The sequence below is a fragment of the Somniosus microcephalus genome, unplaced genomic scaffold (assembly GCF_052327205.1).
Source record: "Somniosus microcephalus isolate GS21.2 unplaced genomic scaffold, FLI_Smic_1.0 unresolved_chr3, whole genome shotgun sequence".
Classification (NCBI taxonomy): domain Eukaryota; kingdom Metazoa; phylum Chordata; class Chondrichthyes; order Squaliformes; family Somniosidae; genus Somniosus; species Somniosus microcephalus.
The window spans coordinates 73,336,755-73,360,367 of NW_028225181.1; the positions used below are offsets into that span (position 1 = coordinate 73,336,755).

The window sequence follows — 23,613 nt, forward strand, 5'->3', positions numbered from 1 at the left end:
AGGATGCACCTGTGACATTCATAAACAGGAAGGGGTATCATTCATTGAATGTAATATTGTGATGCACACCTCCGGATACTAAACGTGAATGCAGGGCACCGGGGAAATAATCATGACTCCTTCGTCCTCCGTAACTCTAAATTGTATGATTCAGCAAATTGCCTACAGGATCCGCATGGATATTGGGCGACAAGGGCTACCCGCTAAAACCATGGCTGATGTCCCCCTACCGCAATACCATTAATCAGTCGGCACACGTGTCAACACGTCAAGTGGTGGAGAGGACAATAGGAGTTCTGAAATCACGCTTCCGGTGCCTGGATAGGTCAGGGGGGACCTTGCAGTACTCACCAGAAAGTGGCAAGGATTGTGCTGGCCTGTTGTGCTTTGCACAACCTTGCCCTGCACGAAGGACTGACCCTTAACAATGAGGAACAGCTGCCTGTTGAAATGGAGGATGAAGTTCGGCAATGTGCATGTTGCCAGGCCTCATGGGGAGGAGCCAAGTGCCGCTGAATCTAAGGCTGCTCGCGAACTGTTGGTAGCCAACACCTTCACACGGTAGTTACGCCCTGTACCTACCCCTCCCCCTGCAAGGCAAAGACAGAAGCAGACACACAAAGTGAAACAGTGGCCTTTTATTGCATCATCAAACACTTTTCATCTTCAATTTCGATGTATAAAGTGAATAACTTGTAAATTTTAAGTAAAGGTTCTGTACTTTTAAAAAATTTCTAACCATGAACAATGAGGAATAAATATTGGAAACAGTTCATTTTTACTTGTCTTTCTTTGTGCAAGTAAGACATTCAGGATGTTAAGGACCTCTTTTATGCAATTTAAAAATATTAAAGTTAACAGTTTTGAAATCACTTTGTAAACAGGTTTAAGTCATTTGTGTTTGATTCATAGTGAAATTGCAAAATTTAAGATGGGTACTACCTCATGTAATGTTTTCAAACATGTGCATAATGCTAACTGTTGGCAAAGAATGTGTAAACATTTCACAGTAATTTTTACTTTCTTACTGCAATACAAACATTCAAGGTGGGAACTAGCTATTCTCTACTTGTGTAACTGTTGTAAAACTTTTTGAAATAAAGGAAATGTTTAAATTGTTTTAAGATTGACTACTGTGTGTACTGCTTAAACGAAAAGGTTACATATTCCTTCATGCAGAAATAAACATTTAAATATGTAAGAAAACATTAAACATTTCAATAAAATGATAAATATAACAATTTAACGATTTGGCCACTGGCCTCTGTGACTGAGGGTTGAAGGAGGCGGAGTGGGCTGAAGGGGACACCCTAACGTTTCCTGCGCCTTTTCAATGCCCGTGACTGGAGCCCTCCAGAGCAACATGCAAGGGCCCGGTCAGACTTTTCCTGCTCTTCAGCAACGCTCTCACAAAAAGGTTGTTGCTGAGGCAATTCTACATTTCCCTGCATCATGACTGGCGCAGCCGCTGGCTCCAGGGACCAAAGTGGCTCTGCACTGGGACCTGGGAACGGCCCTTCTGCTGGAGTCAGCGTAATGGCAGTAGGAATAGGTTCACGAGAATGAACTAGTGCAATTTTAGTCTCATTAAGCGCCACCAACTGCGATGCCACCTGATTAAGAGAATTCTCAATAAATACCACGAACTGCGATGATATCTGATTTAGTGTCATGCAAAGATTATCGATTCCCTGCCTGATAAGAGTCTCTGGAGTCTACATCCTTCTCAGTGAGAGAGCTCAGCAATTGCCTGAAACCTGCAATATCTTGCTCCTCATCTTGTAGGTGCTGTTGTAGTGAATGTCTTTCTGCTCCTCCCACCTGCACTGAAGTGTCAATATGGTGTCTGTCTGTGGAGCTACAGTCATCAGTGACTTGCACAGAGCCACAGGGGCCAGGAGATGGTGAGATAGTGGGCAGCGACACAGGGTCTATACACTCCTGCTGCACTTGCTGACAAAGGACAGGTTCCTCCTGTTCCTCAACCAGCTCAGTAACTGCTGCCACCGCAGCAGAAACACCTTCCCCAATGCCCGCTGCGGCCGCTGACTCCACGCACTGCTCATCCCACGTGTGAGAGGTACTCTGTCCAGCTGTGGGAATGAAGCAGAAAACATTTGCAAAGGTAAAGCACGATGTGCCACATCACAGATATTCAGCACACACCTATCCTTCTTCAACATATAGCTGGGCAGGCCAACTCACTTTGAGGGTCATCAATGTTTGTTTGAGATCCTTCCGCAGGGCGATTGCTAGCAAATCCGCACATCTGTTCGACCCGTTCCTCATGTTCGGTCAAAACCCTCAGCATGGCAACACCACCTCCTGTGCGTGTGCGTTCACTGGTATTGTGAGAACTCTTACTCTGATATTACAGAAGAAAAAAGAGAATCAAACAGCTGCATTTCTGACATGGTCAGCAAAGGCTTTGAAGACTGGGTTGGGTGTTCCTTAAAATTTCTGATTGAAGTTTTACAGCTCAAAGCACTGGAATCAAGATAAGAGACAATAGGTAACCCTGAGCTGGCCCCAAAGCCATAAAGTTTTATTGCTAGCTCAGGTGACTTTACCAAGAAGTAACTTTAGAAAATTAAATGCAGAAGCCTTTTGAAATCCAGTTAAATGAAACTCTTTGCAATGTAACAGTACACTTTAGTTAAAACTGTACAAACCCTGACAGATCGCAGCAAGTCACTGAATTTCTTGCGACATTGTTCTGCTGTACGTGGAATGGTGGAGGTCGCGCTGACAGCTTGTGCAACTTCCGACCACGCGGCATTCTGACCTTTTTGCGGTGCCCTCGACTGCTCATTCCCCATGATGCGCAGGCACCTCGCCTCCACCTCGTTGAGGAGATTGCTGAGGTCATCCTCAGTGAAGTTCTGAGTTCTTGTAATGACGTGAATTGTGCTCATTCCAGCCATTTCACTTTGCTAATTAACTGAAAAGAATGTTTTCAAGGCTTTAAAAACTGCTTAAATAGCTTCAATTCTCTTAAAAACTATCTAAGAATCATCAAAATCATTTAAACGTTTTTAAAAGTTACCAAAACAATGATAAAAATACAGATAACCTACCTGAACTGCTGCTCTAAGTACCAGTCCTCTCCAGCTGCTTGGAAAGATTGGGGGCATGTCCTATGGAAATTAGACCTAAAGGGGCGTGTCTCAGTTGCACTCCACGCTGGAGGCTTCGCGCTGGCTGCACACCTGGGCGGCGTGACGTCAGACGCTGTGGTGTCTACAACAATGTGTTTAAAACAAAGTTGATTTATTTGACATATATCCAGAATATTAATAACTCTGGGAACTGGGCTGGAGTTTATCAGCAGAAACAATCCCCACCTGTCAGAATGAACATGGTTCAGTCCTGGATGTGATTAACAGCAGCAACAACAGAATCCAACCCCTGCAATCACTTGTGAACTCGCTGGTGTGTCAGTAGGTTGGATGAACGATTGAATCCCTTCCCACACAAAGAGCAGGTGAACGGCCTCTCCCCAGTGTGAACTCGCTGGTGTGTCAGCAGGGTGGATGACTGAGCAAATCCCTTCCCACACACGGAGCAGGTGAATGGCCTCTCCCCAGTGTGAGTGCGCTGGTGTCTCAGCAGGGTGGATGACAGAGTGAATCCCTTCCCACACACTGAGCAGGTGAACGGCCTCTCCCCAGTGTGAACACGTTGATGGCATATCAGTTCCCCGGAACTTTTAAAGCACTTCCCACAGTCCGAGCATTTAAAAGGTCTCTCCCCAGTGTGAACTCGCTGGTGTGTCAGCAGGGTGAATGAGCGAGTGAATCCCTTCCCACACACGGAGCAGGTGAACGGCCTCTCCCCAGTGTGAGTGCGCTGGTGTACAGTTAGGTCAGATGACTGCCTAAACTCAGTCCCGCAGTGCGAGCACCTGAACGGTGTCTCGTCAGTGTGAACACGTTGATGGCGTATCAGTGCCTCGGAACTTTTAAAGCACTTCCCACAGTCCAAGCAGTTAAAAGGTCTCTCATCAGTGTGAACTCGCTGATGTGTCAGCAGGGTGAATGAGCGAGTGAATCCCTTCCCACACACAGAGCAGGTGAACGGCCTCTCCCCGGTGTGAACGGTGCTTTTTGCTTCCATATTCAAAGGCCGATGATATTCAGTTCCTGATGAATCGAGCGACTGTCAGATCTTGACGTGATGTTTGGTTTAAGTTTCCCGTCTGCAAATCCTCCCCTTCTAATACCCTGTAAAATGAAATTAAAACAGGGAGCATGAGAGAGAACCCACTAAAGAGAGAGAGAGAGAGAGAGAGAGAGAGAGAGGGGGGCGAAGGAGATGGACTTTATACATCTGCAACTCGACCAGAACTTTGACAGAACCTCCAACACCTAGAAGGACAAAGGCAGAAGGTGCATGGGAGCACCATCACCTCCAAGTTCTCCTGCTCACACACCATCCTGACTTGGACATATATCACCGTTGCTACATCATCACTGGGTGAAAATCCTGGAACTCCTTACACAACAGCATTGTGGGAGTACCTTCACCACACGGACTGCAGCGGTTCAAGAAGGCGGCCCACCATCACCTTCTCAACGGGAAAATGGGGATTGGCAACATATTCTGGTCTTGCGAGCAACGCCCACATCCCAAGGATGAATGAACTAAAACAAATCTGCAGATGTAAACTGGATTAGAAGCCTCTACAGAAATACTTGTTCCTAAAACAATACTCTTTTACATTGTAGGGACAGTGTCTGTGTAACAACCTAATCTCCCCCAGAATCCACCTCCCTTGACAGTCTCACATTGGAAATTGTTGGGTCCTCCTGGGCTCAGAAGTACTGGGGGTTAAACCCAGCAGCTTCTCCTCCATCTCAAGAATCAAGCAACAAAAAGACCTACACAGGTGGCCAGGGACCTACCTTCCGTCAGCCTGCAATAAAACTCTTCCCCACAGCTGCTGACTAATGGCGGCCGCAGCACCCACAATTCCCCGCGCCCCAGAAACCACTCTATCCAACGCGCTGATTTACCCGCTGAGAGTGCGCATGCTCCCCAGGGCCGCGGGCCATTCTGGGAGCCTGGCTCCTGTCTTTTTCCCCCCCGAGTTGGACTCAGTGGAACCGGCTGAAGAAACCGGGAAGCGGCGGTTCGGATGGGGGAGGCGCTGCACCCTGGGTTTCCTGGTGCCAGGGCCCTGGCCGCACGTCCGCTGGGCCCGGCTGCTCTGATTCTGATTGAGTTTTTTGATGAGGTAACAGAGAGGGTTGACGAGGGCAATGCGGTTATCGTGGTGTACATGGATTTCCAAAAGGTGTTCAACAAAGAGCCACATACTAGGCTTACCAGCAAAGTTGATGCCCATGGAATAATAGGGACAGTGGCAGCATGGATATGAAATTGGCAAAGTGACATGAAACAGAGAGTAGTGGTGAACGGTTGTTTTTCAGACTGGAGGAAGTTATACAGTGGTGTTCCCCAGGGATTGGTACTAGGATCACTGCTTTTCTTGAGATATATATATTAATTAATGACTTGGATTTGGGTGTACAGGGCACAGTTTCAAAATATGCAGATGACAAAACTTGGAAGTATAGGGAACAGTGAGGAGGATAGTGATAGACTTCAAGAGGACATAGACATGCTGGTGGAATGGACGGACACATGGGAGATGAAATTTAACAAAGAAAAGTGCGAACTGATATATTTTGGTAGGAAGAATGAGGAGAGGCAATATAAACTAAAGGGTATAAGTCTAAAGTGGGTGCATGAGCAGAGAGACCTGGGGGTATGTGTGCACAAATCGTTGAAGGTGGCAGGGCAGGTTGAGAAAGCAGTTAAAAAAGCATACGGGATCCCGGGCTTAATAAATAGAGGCATAGAGTCCAAAAGGAAGGAGGTTATGATGAACCTTTATAAAACACTGGTTCGGCCTCAACTGGAGTATTGTGTCCAATTCTGGGCACCGCACTTTATGAAGGATGTGAAGGCCTCAGAGAGGGTGCAGAAAAGATTTACAAGAATGGTTCCAGGGATGAGGGACTTCAGTTACGTGGATAGACTCGAGAAGCTGGGGTTATTCTCCTTAAGAGTAGAGAGGGTTGAGATGAGATTTGATAGAGGTGTTCAAAATGATGAGGGTTCTGGACAGAGTAGAGAGACAGAAACTGTTCCCATTGGCGGAAGGGTCGAGAACCAGAGGACACAGATTTAGGGTGATTGGCAGAAGAACCAAAGGCGACATGAGGAAAAACGTTTTTACGCAGCGAGTGGTTAGGATCTGGAATGCACTGCCTGAGAGGGAGGTGGAGGCAGATTCAATCAAGGCTTTCAAAAGGGAATTGGATAAGTGCCTGAAGTAAGAAATGTGCAGGGTTACGGGGAAAGGGCGGGGAGTGGGACTAGCTGAAGTGGTCTTGCAGAGAGCTGGCAAGGGCTCGATGGGCTGAATGGCCTCCTTCTGTGCTGTAACCATTCTATGATTCTATAAAATATTAGAAAGTTTGTTCCACAGAAGCACAGGGTTTATCTGCTTTTATTGATGAATTTAAAAAGTCTCTATTAAAACCTGAGCCAGTGTGTTGTGAGCCAAAGAGTGATATACCTATCAATTCATTCCATGAAAAGCGACGAGTTAAGATAGTAACTATCGGTTTTTATTGGCTAAATAACAGAGCCCACCCTCGTGGGTGATCGGTTCCAGCAAGGAAGAATACTAGCCAAGCAATCACCTTTATACCTGGGCAAGCAGGCGGAGCCATGGGCGGAGTCAGCTGAGGTATGCCTCGGTATAACAGCGTGCGAGGCAAGAGGTAACCTTGTGTAGTGATAACAACAGTGTAAACAATAACAGTGGCTTACCACATTCACCCCTTGTTTAAAATTGAGTCCGGCGGGGTGAAGTGTACTGCTAGTTCGTGTATGTCAGTCTATCAGGAGGCCTCGTAAGCCTTTCTGACCAGCGCAGCAGCGGCGGCGGTGCAGTATCCGATGTTAATGCTGGTGTCTGCGTGGTCGACGAAGGCCCCTGGGGTTCCGGCATGCCGCCTACAGGAGCTGGATTTGGGGGAGTGGTGGGGGATAACGGTGGTGTCTCAGGGGTGCCCGAGGGTGCGAGGTCTCGCAAGGAGACTGTGTCCTCCCGCCCGTCTGGGTATTCCACATAGGCATACTGGGGGTTGGCGTGCAGGAGGTTCACCCTCTCGACCAGGGGGTCTGTTTTATGGGTCCTCACGTGCTTCCACAGCAGGACGGGCCCCGGAGAAGTCAGCCATGTTGGTAGCGAGGTTCCCGTAGTCGACTTCCTGGGGAAAACGAACATTTGCTCATGGGGGGGTGGCATTAATGGCAGTACCCGGATGGAATGGAGCGCTGCCGGGAGGACTTCCTGCCAGCGAGAGGTTGGGAGGCCCTTAGACTTTAGGGCTAAGAGGACGGCCTTCCAAACTGTCGCGTTCTCTCTTTCCACCTGGCCGTTCCCCCGGGGGTTGTAGCTGGTGGTCCTGCTCGCAGCAATACCTCTCGCGAGCAGGAACTGGCGAAGTTCCTCACTCATGAAGGATGAGCCCCGGTCGCTATGTATATAGTTCGGGAACCCGAACAAGGCGAAGAGGTCGTTCAGGCATTTGATGACCGTGGTACTGGTCATGTCTGGGCAGGGGATGGCGAAGGGGAAACGGGAGTACTCATCAATGATGTTGAGGAAGTACACATTACGGTCAGAGGACGGGAGGGGCCCCTTAAAATCAATGCTCAAGTGCTCGAAGGGGCGGGTGGCCTTGATCAGGCTTGCTCTGTCCGGCCTATAGAAATGCGGTTTGCGTTCGGCACAGACTTGGCAGTTCCTGGTCAAGGTCCTGACCTCCTCGATGGAGTAGGGCAGGTTGCGGGCCTTAATGAAGTGGTAAAGTCTAGTGACCCCGGGGTGGCAGAGGTCGTTGTGGAGGGTCCGCAGTCTATCAACTTGTGCGTTGGCGCATGTACCTCGTGATAGAGCATCTGGGGGCTCGTTGAGTTTACCAGGCCGGTACAAGATATCGTACTCGTAGGTGGAGAGCTCAATTCTCCACCTCAAGATCTTGTCGTTCTTGATTTTGCCCCTCAGCTTGTTATTAAACATAAAAGCAACCGAACGCTGGTCGGTGAGGAGGGTAAATCGTTTGCCTGCCAGGTAATGCCTCCAGCGTCGTACCGCTTCCACAATCGCCTGGGCCTCCTTCTGGACAGAAGAGTGTCGGATCTCAGGGCCCTGGAGGGTCCTTGAGAAGGCCACAGGTCTCCCCGCCTGGTTAAGGGTTGCAGCTAGGGCGAAGTCGGATGCATCGCTCTCCACTTGGAAAGGGATGGACTCATCCACTGCGTGCATTGTGGCCTTCGCAATGTCTCCTTTTATGAGAAGGCTGCGCATGCTTCTGCTGTCAGGGGGAAGGAGGTGGACTTCATGAGGGGTCTGGCTTTGTCCGCATAATTGGGCACCCATTGGGCATAGTAAGCGAAGAGCCCCAGGGTTCTCTTCAGTGCCTTTTGACAGTGGGGAAGGGGAAGCTCCATGAGGGGGCGCATTCTTTCGGGGTCGGGGCCGATGACTCCGTTCTCTACTACGCAGCCGAGGATGGCAAGGCGCGAGGTGTTAAACATACATTTCTCCTTATTGTAAGTGAGATTCAGCCATTGGGCCGTACGGAGGAATTTCTCCAGATTAACATCATGGTCCTGCTGGTCATGGCTGCAGATGGTGACGTTATCTAGATAAGGAAACGTGGCCTGCAGCGCGTTCTGGTCAACCATCCGGTCCATCTCCCTTTGGAAGACCGAAACCCCGTTGGTGACGCCGAAGGGAACCCTAAGGAAGTGGTAGAGGCGGCCATTCGCCTCGAAGGCGGTATACTGGCGGTCCTCAGGGCGGATAGGGAGTTGGTGATAGGCCGACTTAAGGTCGATGGTGGAGAATACCCGGTACTGTGCAATCTGGTTGACCATGTCAGATATGCGGGGAAGGGGGTATGCGTCCAGCTGGGTGTACCGGTTTATGGTTTGGCTGTAGTCGATGACCAGGCGGTTTTTATTGCCGGTCTTAACGACTACGACCTGGGCACGCCAGGGGCTGGTGCTCCCCTCGATGATGCCCTCCTTCAGGAGACGCTGCACCTCAGCTAATAAAAGCTCTGTCCCCGGCGCTGTACCGCCTGCTCTTGGTAGCGACGGGTTTACAGTCGTGGGTGAGGTTAGTGAACAAGGAGGGGGGCGGGACTTTGAGAGTGGAGAGGCCGCAGGTGGTATGCGGCGGGCGGTTTAAAAACTGCTGGTTGTAGACTGAGAGTGGGGGGGAGGGGTCCACAGTATGCCAAAGTGACGCTTTGGAGGAGGCATTGGAAATCCAGCCCTAGTAGGACGGCAGCGCAGAGCTGGGGCAGGACGAGAAGTTTAAAGTTTTTATACTCCGTGCCCCTAACCGACAGGGTCACCACACAGTATCCGCTGACGTCTGTTGAATGGGACTTCGACGCCATCGAGATCCGATGGCGCATTGGCCGGACAGTGAGGGAGTAGCAGCGCACCGTTTCTGGGTGAATAAAGCTCTCCGTGCTCCCGCTGTCGAACAGGCAGGTTGCGGCGTGGCCGTTTACCTCGATGTCCATCATGGACCTGGACAGATGATGCGGGAGAGCTTGGTCAAGCGTGACGGAGGCCAGTGTATGGCTGAGTGAGCTGCTGTCGTCGGCAGGTGAGGCGGTGGTCGGGTCTGGAGACAACATGGCGGCCGAGTGCGGCGAACAAAATGGCGGAGAAGATGGCCGCCCCCACGACTCACGAGGTACTGCTGGCGTCTGTGGCCTTGATCAAAGATGGCCGCCCCCACGATTCACATGAGGCACGGCTGGCGTCTGTGGCCTTGATCAAAGATGGCCGCCCCCACAACTCACATGAGGCACTGCTGGCGTCTGTGGCTTTCCCTCTGCAGGCGTTCGTGAAGTGGCCTTTTTTTCTGCAGCCGGAGCAGGTCGCGTTCCTTGCAGGGCAGTGCGCCCTTTGATGTCTCGCCTGGCCACAGAAATAGCAGCTGGCGGCCCGATCGCGGGGCTCCGCTGCCGCAGCAGGTCCCGGGGGTGGCGGTCCCGATCGATTCCGGGACACCGACGCCGTAGTAGGTCCCAGGGGCGGCGGTGCGAGGGGTATTGCGGCCGGAGTCGGGCCAGAGTCCCACGGTCGCACAGCACTGTACCCGGAGTACGCCTCGAGGTCCCGATGGGCCACTTCCAGGGAGCGAGCGAGGGCTGTAGCTGCTTTCAAGTCGAGGTCCTTTGATTCAAGCAGTCTTTGTCGTGAGTAGTCGGACCGAAGGCCTTTCACGAAGGCATCGCGGATATTTCCTTCAGCATGTTGTGCAGCCGATACAGCTTTAAAGTCACAGTCCCTGCCGAGTGTTTGTAGCGCCCGTAAAAATTCATCTACAGACTCTCCTGGCTGTTGCGAGCGGGATCTTAGGAGATGTCTGGCATACATTGAATTTACTGGGCTCCGGTACTGCTCTTTCAGCAGGTCAAGGGCCTCCTCGTATGTAGTAAGGTCCCGGATGAGTGCAAATACTTTAGGGCTCACCTGGGCGGTCAGAACTCTTAGTTTGTCGGCTTCCGATGGCACGCCGGAGGCTACCAGGTAGGATTCAAAGCAGCTCAGCCAGTGATCGAAGTCGAGGGCTGAATTCGCTGCCTGTGGATTTAGATCCAGGTACGGCGGTCGGAGGGCTCGCAGCCAAGTCGGCTGCTGGGGCTGGTCAGTCATTTCAAAATTTAGCCAATAAAATTGATATACCTATCAATTCATTCCATGAAAAGCGACGAGTTAAGATAGTAACTATAGGTTTTTATTGGCTAAATAACAGAGCCCACCCTCGTGGGTGATCGGTTCCAGCAAGGAAGAATACTAGCCAAGCAATCACCTTTATATCTGGGCAAGCAGGCGGAGCCATGGGCGGAGTCAGCTGAGGTATGCCTAGGTATAACAGCGTGCGAGGCAAGAGGTAACCTTGTGTAGTGATAACAACAGTGTAAACAATAACAGTGGTTTACCACAAAGAGCCGTGTGTCCAATGAGGGGAATAAAGGCCCACAGCCTCCCCTGGCCCCAAACAAGGGACTAGAGAAACTCGCTGTCCTGCGGATCAGACAATCAGCCGGCGCTAGTCCTGCCCCTCGGGCTCCCCGATTGGTTGGAGAACCCATCGCCGGCTCGCTCCTCCAGCCCCGCCCTGCTCACTCCCTATTGGTCGGAAGCTCCCGTCAATCAGGCCGCGGGCCCGGGTCACGTGTCCCCGAGGAGATCACATGCTCCGTCCAACTGACGCCGCTCCGTCCGGGGCCTCGCGGACTCTCGGGTTTTTCTATTTCTTTTTATTCTCTCCTGATCCCCCTGTCCCCCCCACGTGATTCTCCACCCAATCGGAGCGGAGAAAACTCACTTTGCGTCACCGATCGTGACTCTGGAACTGACACCAAGGCCTTTCCCCGGAATGCCCCGCGTCGACTCCGTCTGGCAGGATCCGAGTGCGCAGGCGCAGCTCTGAATGGGGGAGGGGGCTGGTCTCCTCTGGGCATGCGAGGTTGTTGCCCTTGGTGACCGGGAGGGGTCGCTGTGCCAGACTCGGTCCAAACCGCTGCTCCCTGTGCGCATGCGCGACTATCGTCTGTCAATCAACCATCAGCCAGAAGAGGTCGCTGGTGAGACCAGTGAAGAAAGAAACACTTGCATTTCGAAAGCGCCTTTCACCACCAACGGACGTCCCAAAGTGCTTTACAGCCAATGAAGTACTTTTGAAGTGTAGTCACTGTTGTAATGTAGGAAATGCAGCAGTCAAATAGCACACAGCAAGCTCCCACAAACAGCAAAGTGATAATGACCAAATAATCTATCTTTTTGTTAACTCTGTTTCTCTCTCTACGGATGTTGCCTGGCCTGCTGAGTGTTTCCAGCATTTCCTGTTGTTATTTCAGATTTCCAGCATCCGCAGTATTTTGCTATTATCCTTTTGTTACATTGATTGAGGGATATTTAGAATTTTATAAGTTTCAATGAGATCCCCTCTCATTCTTCTAAACTCCAGCGAGTACAAGCCCAATCGACCCAATCTCTCCTCATACGTCATTCCTGCCATCCCAGGTATCAGTCTGGTGAATCTTCGCTGCACTCCCTCCACGGCAAGAACATCCTTCCTCAGATAAGGCAACCAAAACTGCACACAATACTCAAGGTGTGGTCTCACCAAGGCCCTGTACAACTGCAGCAAGACATCCTTGTTCCTGTACGCAAACCCTCTCGCTACAAAGGCCAACATACCATTTGCCTTCTTAACCGCCGGCTGCACCTGCATGCTTACCTTCAGCGACTGGTGCACAAGGACACCCAGGTCTCGTTGCACTTCCCCTTCTCCCAATCTATTGCTGTTCAGTTAATAATCTGCCTTCCTGTTTTTGCCACCAAAGTGGATAACCTCACATTTATCCACATTACACTGCATCTGCCATGCTTCTGCCTAATCACCCAACCTGTCCAAATCATACTGGGCTTTCTCGGCATCCTCCTCACAGCACACACGCCCACCCAGCTTTGTGTCGTCTACAAACTTGGAGATATTACATCTAGTCCCCTCGTCTAGATCATTTATATATATTGTGAATAGCTGGGGTCCGAGGACCGATCCCTGGGGTACCCCACTAGTCACTGCCTGCCACTCGGAAAAAGACCCGTTTATTCCAACTCTGCTTCCTGTCTGCCAACCAGTTCTCTATCCAAGTCAGTACCTTGCCCCCAATCCCATGTGCCTTAACTTTACATGCTAATCTCTTATGCGGGGCCGTATCGAAAGCCTTCTGAAAGTCCAAATACACCACATCCACTGGTTCGCCCTTATCTATTTTACCAGTTACATCCTCAAAAAATTCCAGTAGATTAGTCAAGCACAATTTATCTTTTGTAAATCCATGTTGACTTTGTCCGATCCTATCACTGTTTTCCAAGTGCTATTACATCTTTTATAAAATGGACTCTAGCATTTTCCCCACTACCGATGTCAGGCTTACCGGTGTATAATTCCCCGTTTTCTCTCTACCACCTTTTTTGAATAGTGGGGTAACATTAGCTACCCTCCAATCCATGGGAACTGTTCGAGTCTACCGAATTTTGGAAGATAGACTATTACTAGGGCCACTTCCTTAAGTACCCTAGGATGTAGATTATCAGGCCCTGGGGATTTATTGGACTTCAATCCCGTCAATTTCCCTAACACCATTTCCCTACAAATACTGATTTCTTTCAGTTCCTCCCTCTCATTAGACCCTATGTTCCCCAACATCTCTGGGAGGTTATTGGTGTCCTCCTTTGTGAAGACAGAACCAAAGTACAGGAAACTTCGCGATATCCGGCACCGACGGGACCGAGCTGCTGCCGATCTATCCAAACTTCCGGATAGACCAGCGCTAATGTTGTAGGATACGGAGGTTTTCATCTCCGTATCTGACAACAAGCACTGTTGCTGAGCAACAGCTTGTAAACATTCGGCCCATAGCTTGGAAGCGTCTCTGAAGCTGTTGCTAAGCTACAGAGATATTTTCCAGAGCCTGCCTGTTAAAAGAATGCTAGGAGAAGAAAAAAAACCTAACCAAAACGGCTGCTGATTTCTGCTGTTAGATCGAGGTTTACGGACATACAACCTCTGGATAAACCAAAGTTTCCTGTATGTATTTAATTGGTCTGTGATTTATTTGTTCCCCATTATAAATTCCCCTGATTCTGACTGCAAGGGTCCTACGCTCGACTTCATTAAACTTTTTCTCTTCACATATCTATAGAAGCTTTTGCAGTTTTTATGTTCCCTGCAAGCTTACTCTCATACTCTATTTTCCACCTCTTAATTAATCCCTTTGCTGAATCCTAAACTACTCCCAATCCGCAGGTTTACTGCTTTTTCTGGCCAATTTATATGTCCTCTCCTTGAATCTTACGCTATCCCTAATTTCCCTTGTTAGCCACAGTTGAGTCAACTTTTTTGTTTCATTTTTATGCCAAACAGGGATGAACAAATTCTGTAGTTCATCCATGCGGTCTTGGAATGTTTGCAATTGCCTATCCACCATCAACCCTTTGAGTGACATTCCCCAATCAATCCCACCCAACTCGCGCCTCATACCATCGTAGTGTCCTTTATTTAAATTCAGGACCCGAGTCTCTGAGTCAACTACTTCACTCTCCATGTTAAAAGAATTCTATATTATGATCGCTCCGACCCAAGGGGCCTCGCACAACAAGATTGCCAATTAATCCTCTCATTACATAATACCCAGTCTAAGATGGCCTAATCTCTAGTTGGTCCAGGAAACCATCCCGTATATACTCCAGGAATTCCTCCTCCACAGTATTGTTACTAATTTGGTTAGCCCAATCTATATGTAGATTAAAGTCACCCATGATAACTGCTGTGCCCTTATTACACGCATCTCTAATTTACCGTTTAATGCCATCTCCAACCTCCGCATTACTGTTTGGGGTTCTGTATACCACTCCCACTAACGTTTTCTGCCCCATGGTATTTCTCAATTCTACCCATACAGATTCCACATCATCAGAGCCAATATCCTTCCTTACAATTGTGTTAATCCCTCTTTAACCAGCAATGCTACCCCACCTCCTTTTCGCCTTTCTTTCCTGAATATTGAATACCCCTGGATGTTGAGTTCCCAGCCTTGGTCACCCAGGAGGCATGTTTCCGTAATCCCAATCATATATATATCTGTTTACCTCTATTTGCGTAGCTAATTCATCCATTTTATTAGGAATGCTCCTTGCATTAAGACACAAAGCCTTCAGGCTTGTTTTTTTTTAATGCTCTTAGACCTTTTAGAATTATTATTTACTGTGGCCATATTTGATTTAAACCCTTGATTTCTCTGACTGCCACCTTTGTTTTTCTCCTTCCTGTCTTTTGCTTCTATCCTTGTTTCCCTTTCCTGTCTCCCTGTTCAGGTGCCCAACCCCCTGCCATTTTAGTTTACCCCTCCCCCAGAGCACTAGCAAACACTCCCCCAGGACATCGGTCCCAGTCCTGCCCAGGTGCAAGCTGTCAGTTTTGTACTGGTCCCACCTCCCCCAGAACCAGTCCCAATGTCCCAGGAATTTGAATCCCTCCCTCTTGCACCATTCCTCTAGCCACATATTCATCGGAAATATCCTTCTATTGCTACTCTGATTAGCACATGGCACTGGTAGCAATCCTGAGATTACTACCTTGGAGGTCCTATTTTTAAATTTACCTCCTAACTCCCTATATTCATCTTTTAGGACCTAATCCCGTTTTTTACCTATATCGTTGGTACCTATATGCACCACGACAACTGGCTGTTCACCCTCCCCTTGCAAAATGTTCTGGAGACATCCTTGACCCTTGCACCAGGAGGCAACATACCATCCTGGAGTCACGTTTGTGGCCGCAGAAACGCCTATCTGTTCCCCTTACAATAGAATCCCCTATTACTATAGCTCTCCCACTCTTTTTCCTCCCGTCCTGTGCAGCAGAGCCACCCACGGTGCCAGGAAGTTGGCTGCTGCTGCCTTCCACTGATAAGCCATTCTCCCCAACAATATCCAAAGCGGTATATCTGTTTGAGAGCGGAATGGTCACAGGGGACCCCTGCACTACCTGCCTGTGCCTACTACTCTGCCTGGTGGTCACCCATTCTCTTCCTGCCTGTGCAGCCTTTACCTGCGGTGTGACCAACTCCCTAAATGTGCAATCCACGACGTCCTCAGCATCGCGAATGCTCCAGTATGTATCCACTCGCAGCTCCAGCGCCACAATGCAGTCTGTCAGTAGCTGCAGCTGGATAAACTTCCCGCACACCTGGTCGTCAGGGACACAGGAAGTGTCCCTGATTTCCCACATAGTGCAGGAGGAGCATACCACGGCACAGAGCTCTCCTGCCATGCCTTACCCTTTAATTCATTCAAATTAAATTAAATAAAAGTGAGGCAGGTATGGGGACCCAGGAGGTGGGGGAGCCTCAGCCTTTGCAACTGTCCAACAGGTTTGAGGTTCTTGCGGCCTGTATGGATGAAAGCGGTGGCTGCAGGGTGGATGAGCAAACTGACCGTGGCACCAAGGTACAGGAAGCGATTCAAGCGGGAGGAGTTAATAGGAATATATAGTGGTAATAAGGGATAGCATAGTCAAGGCGATAGATACAGTTCTCTGCGGCCAAGAGTGAGAGTCCAGATGGCTGTGTTGCCTGCCCGGTGCCAGGGTTCAGGATATCTGCTCTGGGCTAGAGAGGAACTTGCAGTGGGAGGGGGAGGAGCCAATGGTCATGGTCCATGTAGGTACCAACGACACAGTTAGAACTAGGAAAGCGGTTCTGCTGAGAGACTGTGAGCAGCTAGGGGCTAAATTAAAAAGCAGAACCTCAAGGGTAATAATGTCTGCATTATTACCTGAGCCACGAGCAAATTGGCATAGGGTAAATCAAATTAGAGAGATGAATGCGTGGCTCAAAGACTGGTGTAGGAGAAATGGGTTTCGATTCCTGGGGCACTGGCACCACACTGGGGAAAGTGGGATCTGTATCGTTGGGACGGTCTTCACTTGAACCATGCTGGGACCAGTGTTCTGGCGAGTCATACAACTAGGGCGGTAGAGAGGGTTTTAAACTAAATAGTGGGGGCAAGGGATCAAATTTGGGAAGATGTGGTAAATCAAAGAGTAGAGACAAGGCAATAGAGAAAGGTATTAATATGGGAAATGATAAACAGACCGTGACAGGAAGGGATAGAGAGGACAAATCTAAGAGTAAATCAACAGTTAAGGCTAGAGGTTACAAAAATAAAAGGACAAAACTAAAGGCTCTGCATCTGAATGCACGTAGCATTCAAAACAAAACAGATGAACTGACAGTGCAAATAGGAATAAATATGATCTGATAGCCATTACAGAAACATGGCTGCAGGATGACATAGATTGGGACCTGAATATGGAAGAGTACATGACATTTAGGAAGGACAGAAAGCTAGGAAAAGGTGGAGGGGTGGCTCTGTTATTTAATGATGGTATTAGCACAATAGAGAGGGATGACCTAAGTTCAGGAAACCAGGATGTAGAAGCGATTTGGGTAGAGATGAGAAATGATAAAGGCAAGAAGTCACTTGTGAGAGTGGTGTACAGGCCCCCTCACAGTAACCACATGGTAGGATGGAGTATAAAGGAAGAAATAATGGGAGCTTGTCAGAAAGGTATGGCAATAATCATGGGGGATTTAATCTACATAGAGACCGGAAAAATCAGATGGGCAAAGGTAGCCTAAATGAGGAGTTCATAGAATGTTTTCAGGATAGTTTCTTACAACAGCACGTTCTGGAGCCAACCAGAGAGCAGACTATACTAGACCTGGTATTGTGCAATGAGATAGGATTAATTAAAGACCTCATAGTGAAGGAGCCCCTAGGTAGCAGCGATCATATGATTGAACTTTACTTTCAGTTTGAGGGAGAGAAGAGTGGGTCCAAGACTAGTATTTTAAAATTAAATAAGGGCAATTACGAGGGCATGAAAGCAGAGCTAGTTAAAGTGAACTGGCAAATTATGTTAAGGGATAGGTCAATAGAGATGCAGTGGCAGACATTTACGGGGATATTTCAGAATACACAGAATAGATACATTCCAACGAGAAAGATAAATTCCAAGGGGAGGACCCACCATCCATGGTTAACTAAAAAAATTAACGATAGTATCCAACTTAAAGAAAAAGCATATAATTGCGCAAAGATGGCTGGCAGGTCAGAAGATAGGACAGACTATAAAAAACAGCAAAGAGTGACTAAAAGATTAATAAGGAGAAAAATTAGAGTACCAGAGATGGCAGTTGAATTGTACAGGTATTTTGTATCGGTCTTCACCATAGAGGATACAAGTAACATCCCAGAAATAGCTGTAAATCAGGAAATGGAAGGGAGGGAGGAATCAGTGTGTATCTGAGTCAATGGGCCTCTCTCTGACCTTTCTCCCCAGTCCACCTCCAGGACCAGTGTGTATCTGAGTCAATGGGACTTTCTCTGACCTTTCTCCCCCTAGTCGATCTCTGGAAGCTCTTTGAATCGGAAGAGTTCTCTCCAGTTGGTGCTCTCACAATCCTGTGTTGGTTCACCTGCTGTCGGTCCTCAGTCTGCAATCCCTGATTACTCTCAGCTGTGGACCTTTCTCAATCACTCAGTCTTTCACCGGGAGATCTAATTATGGCAGGACTGAAAATAACAACATGAATAGCATGAAGTAATGTAATGTAGACTTTTCTTCAGCTTAATAAAAATAAAAGTTTGGGTCCGAGTGCTTCCGTCTGATGTTGTCCCTTTTCTCAGATCCCCGCCACGGCCGCCTGGGCTTCCAGCAAATCACCAAAGTTCTGGATAGAAATGTACAATTTCCCTGTGCTTCAGGCAAACCGAAGCTGGGGCCATGTTTCCCAGGTAACACACTGTGATCTCACTGGGCCCATCCTCTCCGGGTTACACACTGTCTGATCACGCTGAACCCATCCTCCCCGGGTTACACAGTCTGATCTCACTGGGCCCATCCTCCCCAGGTTACACACTGTCTGATCTCACTGAGCCCATCCTCCCCGGGTTACACACTGTCTGATCTCACTGGACCCATCCTCCCCGGGTTACACACTGTCTGATCTCACTGGGCCCATCCTCCCCGGGTTACACACTGTCTGATCTCACTGGGCCCATCCTCCCCGGGTTACACACTGTCTGATCTCACTGGGCCCATCCTCCCCAGGTTACACACTGTCTGATCTCACTGGGCCCATCCTCCCCGGGTTACACACTGTCTGATCTCACTGAACCCATCCTCCCCGGGTTACACAGTCTGATCTCACTGGGCCCATCCTCCCCGGGTTACACACTGTCTGATCTCACTGGGCCCATCCTCCCCGGGTTACACACTGTCTGATCTCACTGGGCCCATCCTCCCCGGGTTACACACTGTCTGATCTCACTGGGACCATCCTCCCCAGGTTACACACTGTCTGATTTCACTGGGCCCATCCTCCCCGGGTTACACACTGTCTGATCTCACTGGGCCCATTCTCCCCGGGTTACACACTGTCTGATCTCACTGGGCCCATCCTCTCCGGGTTACACACTGTCTGATCTCACTGGGCCCATCCTCCCCGGGTTACACACTGTCTGATCACACTGGGCCCATCCTCCCTGGGTTACACAATCATAGAAATTTACTGCATAGAAGGCTGCCATTCGGCCCATCTTGTCCGAGCCAGCTGACAAAGATCTATCCACTCTAATCCCACTTTCCAGCACTTGGTCCGTAGCCTGGTAGCTTACGGCACTTCAAGTGCATATCCAAGCAGTTTTTAAACATGATGAGGTTCTCTGCCTCTACCACCCTTTCAGGCAGTGAGTTCCAGACCTCCACCACCCTCTGGGTGTAAAAAACTTACCTCAAAACCCCTCTAACCCTTTGACCATCTGCTTTAAATCTATGCCCCCCTGATTATTGACCCTTCTGCTAAGGGAAATAGGTCTTTCCTATCCACTCTATCTAGGCCCCTAATAATTTGATACACCTCAATCGAGTCTCCCCTTGGCCTTCTCTGTTCCAAAGAAAACAACCCCAGCCTATCCAATCTTTCCACATAGCAAAAATTCCCCAGCCCAGGCAAAATCCCCATAAATCTCCTCTGCACCCTCTGTAATGCAATCACATCCTTCCTGTAATGTGTTGACCAGAACTGCACGCAGTATTCTAGCTGCGGCCTAGCTATACAGTTCACGCATTACCTCCCAGCTCTTATATTCCATGCCTCGGCTAGTAAAGACCTTTCTCCCCAGTCCATCCAATAGAGGGTGTAGAGCAGATGTAATTTTTTTCACCCAGAGGGTGGTGGGGGTCTGGAACTCACTGTCTGAAAGGATGGTCGAGGCAGAGACCCTCAGCACATTTAAAAAGTACTTGGGTGTACACTTGAAGAGCCGTAACCTACAGGGCTGTGGAGCAAGAGTCTGCAGGACGGGTTCATGGAATCCAGTCGGGACAGTTTCCTGGAACAAAATGTCATGGAACCAACAATGTTAGAACTTGTATTGTGCAATAAGACAGGGTTAATTAGCAATCTCATAGTAAAGGTTCCACTGGGGCAGAGTGATCATAATATGTTAGAACTTCACATTAATTTTGAGAGTGACTTGCCTAAGTCCGAAACTAGTGTCTTAAACTTAAATAAAGCCAATTACATTAGGTATGAGGGGGCGAGCTGGCTGAGGTAGATTGGAAAAATAGATTAAAAGGTATGGTGGTAGATAAGCAGTGGCTAGCATTTAAAGAAATATTTCATAATTCTCAACTAAAATACATTCCATTGAGAAACAAAAACTCCACGGGAAGTGATCCAGCCTTGGCTAACTAAAGAAGGTAAGGATAGCATTAGATTGAAAGAAGCTTATAACGTTGCAAAGAATAATAGTAAGCCTGAGGATTGAGAGAGTTTCAGAAACCAGCAAAGATTGACCAAAAATTGATTTAAAAAAGGGAAAAATTGCAATGACAGAAAACTAGCAAGAAATCTAAAAGCAGATTGTAAGATTTTCTACAAGTATATAGGAAGGAAGAGAGTAGCAAAAGTAAACATTGGTCCCTTAGAGGCTGAGACAGGAGAAATTATTATGGGGAATAAGGAAATGGCAGAAACGTGAAACAAATATTTTGTATCTGTCTTCACAGTAGAAGACACAAAAAGCAGACCAAAAATGGTGGGGAACCAAGGGTCTAATGAGGGTGAGGAACTGAACGTAATTCATATACAGGAAACTTTGTGTTATCCGGGAGATGAGCTATCCAGCAATCTGGAGCCACCGGCAAAAATCAGCAGCCGTTTTTTATTCTTTGTTTGTTTTTTTTGCTTTGTTTGAACAGTCAAGCTGTGCAAGGTCTGTAGCTTTAGCAACAGCTTCATAGAGCTTGCAGGCCACACCCGAGTGTTTAGAAGCTGTTGCTAAGCAACAGTGTTTGTTGTCAAATACAGAGATAAGAATCTCCGTATCTCTCAACATTAACTCTGGAGAGTACAGCAGTTTTGAGGCAACGGCAGCAGCTCGGTCCCGTGGGTGCCGGATAGCACAAAGTTTCCTGTAAGTAGAGAAAAAGTACTAGAGAATCTAACAGGACTGAAAACCAACAAATCCCCTGGACCCGACGGCCTACATCCTAGGGTTGTAAAAGAGGTGGCTGAAGAGATAGTGGATACATTGGTTTTGATCTTCCAAAATTCCCTAGATTCTGGAATGGTCCCAGCAGATTGGAAGGTCGCAAATGTAACACCGCTATTCAAGAAAGGAGGGAAGAGAGAAAACAGGGCACTACAGGCCAGTTAGCCCGACATCAGTCATTCGGAAAACACTGGAATCCATTGTTAAGGAAGTGGTATCAGGGCACTTAGAAAAATCCTAACATGATTAGGCAGAGTCAACATGGTTTTATGAAAGGGAAATCATGTTTGACAAATTTATTAGAGTTTTTTGATGATGTTACTAGCAGGGTAGATAAAGTGGAACCAGTGGATGTAGTATATTTAGATTTCCAAAAGGCAGTCGATAAGGTGTCACATAAAAGGTTATTGCACAAGATTAGGGCTCATGGGGTTGGGGTAATATAGTAGCATGGATCAAGGATTGGTTAACAGACAGAAAACAAAGAGTAGGGATAAACGGACCTTTTTCAGGTTGGCAGGCTGTAACTAGTGGGGTGCCGCAAGGATCAGTGTTGGGGCCTCAGCTATTTACAATCTACATTAATGACCTAGATGAAGGGACCGAGTGTAATGTATCCAAGTTTGCTGACGATACAAATCTAGGTGGGACGGTAAGCGGTGAGGAGAACACAAAGAGATTGCAAAGGGATATAGATAGACTAAGTGAGTGGGCAGTAAGGTGGCAGATGGAGTGTAATGTAGGGAAATGTGAGGTTATTCACTTTGGTACGAAGAATAGAAAAACAGAATATTTTTTAAATGGTGAGAAACTTTCAAATGTTGGTGTTCGGAAAGATTTGGGTGTCCTCGTGCAAGAAACACAGAAAGCTAGCGTGCAGGTACAGCAAGCAATAAGGAAGGCAAGTGGCATTTATTGCAAGGGGGTTGGAGTATAAGAGTAAGGAAGTCTTGCTACAATTGTACAGGGCCTTGGTCAGACCACACCTGGAGTACTGGGCACAGTTTTGGTTTCCTTATCTAAGGAAGGATATACCTGCCTTGGAGGCGGTGCAACGAAGGTTCACTAGATTGATTCCTGGGATGAGGGGGCTGTCCTATGATGAGAGATTGTGCAGAATAGGCCTATACTCTCTGGAGTTTCGAAGAATGAGAGGTGATCTCATTGAAACATGTAAGATTCTGAAGGGGATTGACAGGGTAGATGCGGCGAGGTTGTTTCCCCGGGCTGGAGTGTCTAGAGCTAGGGGGCATAGTCTCACAACGTAGACCACTTTCCATACCTCGGGAGCCTACTGACAACAATGGCAGACGGCGATGAGGAAGTCTAACACCGCCTTTAGTGTGCCAGTGCAGCCTTCGGTCGCCTGAGGAAGAGAGTGTTTGAAGACCAGGACTTCAAACCCCGCACTAAGCTCATGGTCTACAGAGCAGCAGTGATACCCGCCCTGCTGTATGCCTCAGAGACATTGACCATGTACAGCAGGCACCTCAAAGCACTGGAGAGGTACCACCAACGCTGCCTCTGCAAGATCCTGCAAATCCATTGGCAGGATAGGCGCACCAACGTCGGTGTTCTCGCTCAGGCCAACATCCCCAGCATCGAAGCTTTGACCACGCTCGATCAGCTCCGATGGACGGGTCACATTGTCCGCATGCCCGATACGAGACTCCCAAAACAAGCGCTCTACTCGGAGCTCCGGCACGGCAAGAGAGCCCAGGGTGGGCAGAGGAAACACTTCAAGGACACCCTCAAAGCCTCCTTGAAAAAGTGCAACATCCCCACCGACACCTGGGAATCCCTGGCCCAAGGCCGCACAAAGTGGAGGAGAAGAATCTGGGAAGGCGCTGAACACCTCGAGTCTCTTCCCACGCCCCTTCGACCCAAGGTTCCCAGAGATTGCCTGAGAGAGGCCGGCGCTGCTGTAAATGTCGGAGATTCTCTGATCCACACTCACCGCACCATCCGCCGCTCCTCAGTCTCGCCGCCATTTTATCTCCTTCCTCAAACCGGAGCCTCATCCGGGGACTGCGAGCAGCACTGAGCATGCGCACTGCGGGCACGCAGCCCGCGCTTTAAGTACTTCACTGAGTCCGTCTCTTCTATTGGCTGCGACTCGTAGATTGACAGTTGCGCTCACCAATCGCAGTCCGCAACGCCTCGGGGCCCCGCCCACTGTGTTAAAAGGCCGCCGCCAGCTCCGTGGTCACGTGGCTCCTGATCGGCCGTTCAACCGCCTCAGCGCGCGGGTGAGGTCATAGCCCCGCCCACCCGCGAGCCCTTGTTGCCCAAGGTGCCGGCCGACTGCTGTCCCTTCTCCCCGGGCGGGCGGCGGCTGTCCTTCCCCCGCTGGGTGGCCCACTCCTC

At 48.9% G+C, this 23,613-nt stretch overlaps 1 protein-coding gene across 4 annotated transcripts; it reads right to left on the minus strand.

Annotated features, from left to right (window-relative positions):
• Positions 1-619: 619 nt before the first annotated feature.
• Positions 620-23,613, minus strand: LOC147092017 (uncharacterized). Of its 4 annotated transcripts, none has more exons than XM_085976990.1 (4): positions 23,204-23,613; positions 3,078-4,223; positions 2,206-2,941; positions 620-2,093 (listed from the first exon to the last, which is right to left on the minus strand). In XM_085976990.1, exon 2 carries the CDS (start codon positions 4,114-4,116, stop codon positions 3,415-3,417), a length of 702 nt encoding a protein of 233 aa, XP_085833116.1. In that variant the 5' UTR covers positions 4,117-4,223; positions 23,204-23,613; the 3' UTR covers positions 620-2,093; positions 2,206-2,941; positions 3,078-3,414. The 4 variants fall into 4 exon arrangements, with proteins under 4 accessions (XP_085833116.1, XP_085833117.1, XP_085833114.1 ...); XM_085976991.1 differs by lacking the exon at positions 23,204-23,613 and having other exon boundaries at positions 3,078-3,240; positions 3,345-4,243; XM_085976988.1 differs by lacking the exon at positions 23,204-23,613 and having other exon boundaries at positions 2,206-2,365; positions 2,673-2,941; positions 3,078-3,418.

What these genes read in the sequence shown, in the direction of transcription:
- LOC147092017 (XM_085976988.1), bottom strand. Translation starts at nt 2,924, where the DNA reads ATGGCTGGAATGAGCACAATTCACGTCATTACAAGAACTCAGAACTTC. An exon ending in ACTTGCTGCGATCTGTCAGG is followed by an intron (nt 2,366 to 2,672) that starts GTTTGTACAGTT and finishes CTGTAATATCAG; the next exon opens with AGTAAGAGTTCTCACAATAC. An exon ending in AAACATTGATGACCCTCAAA is followed by an intron (nt 2,094 to 2,205) that starts GTGAGTTGGCCT and finishes TCATTCCCACAG; the next exon opens with CTGGACAGAGTACCTCTCAC.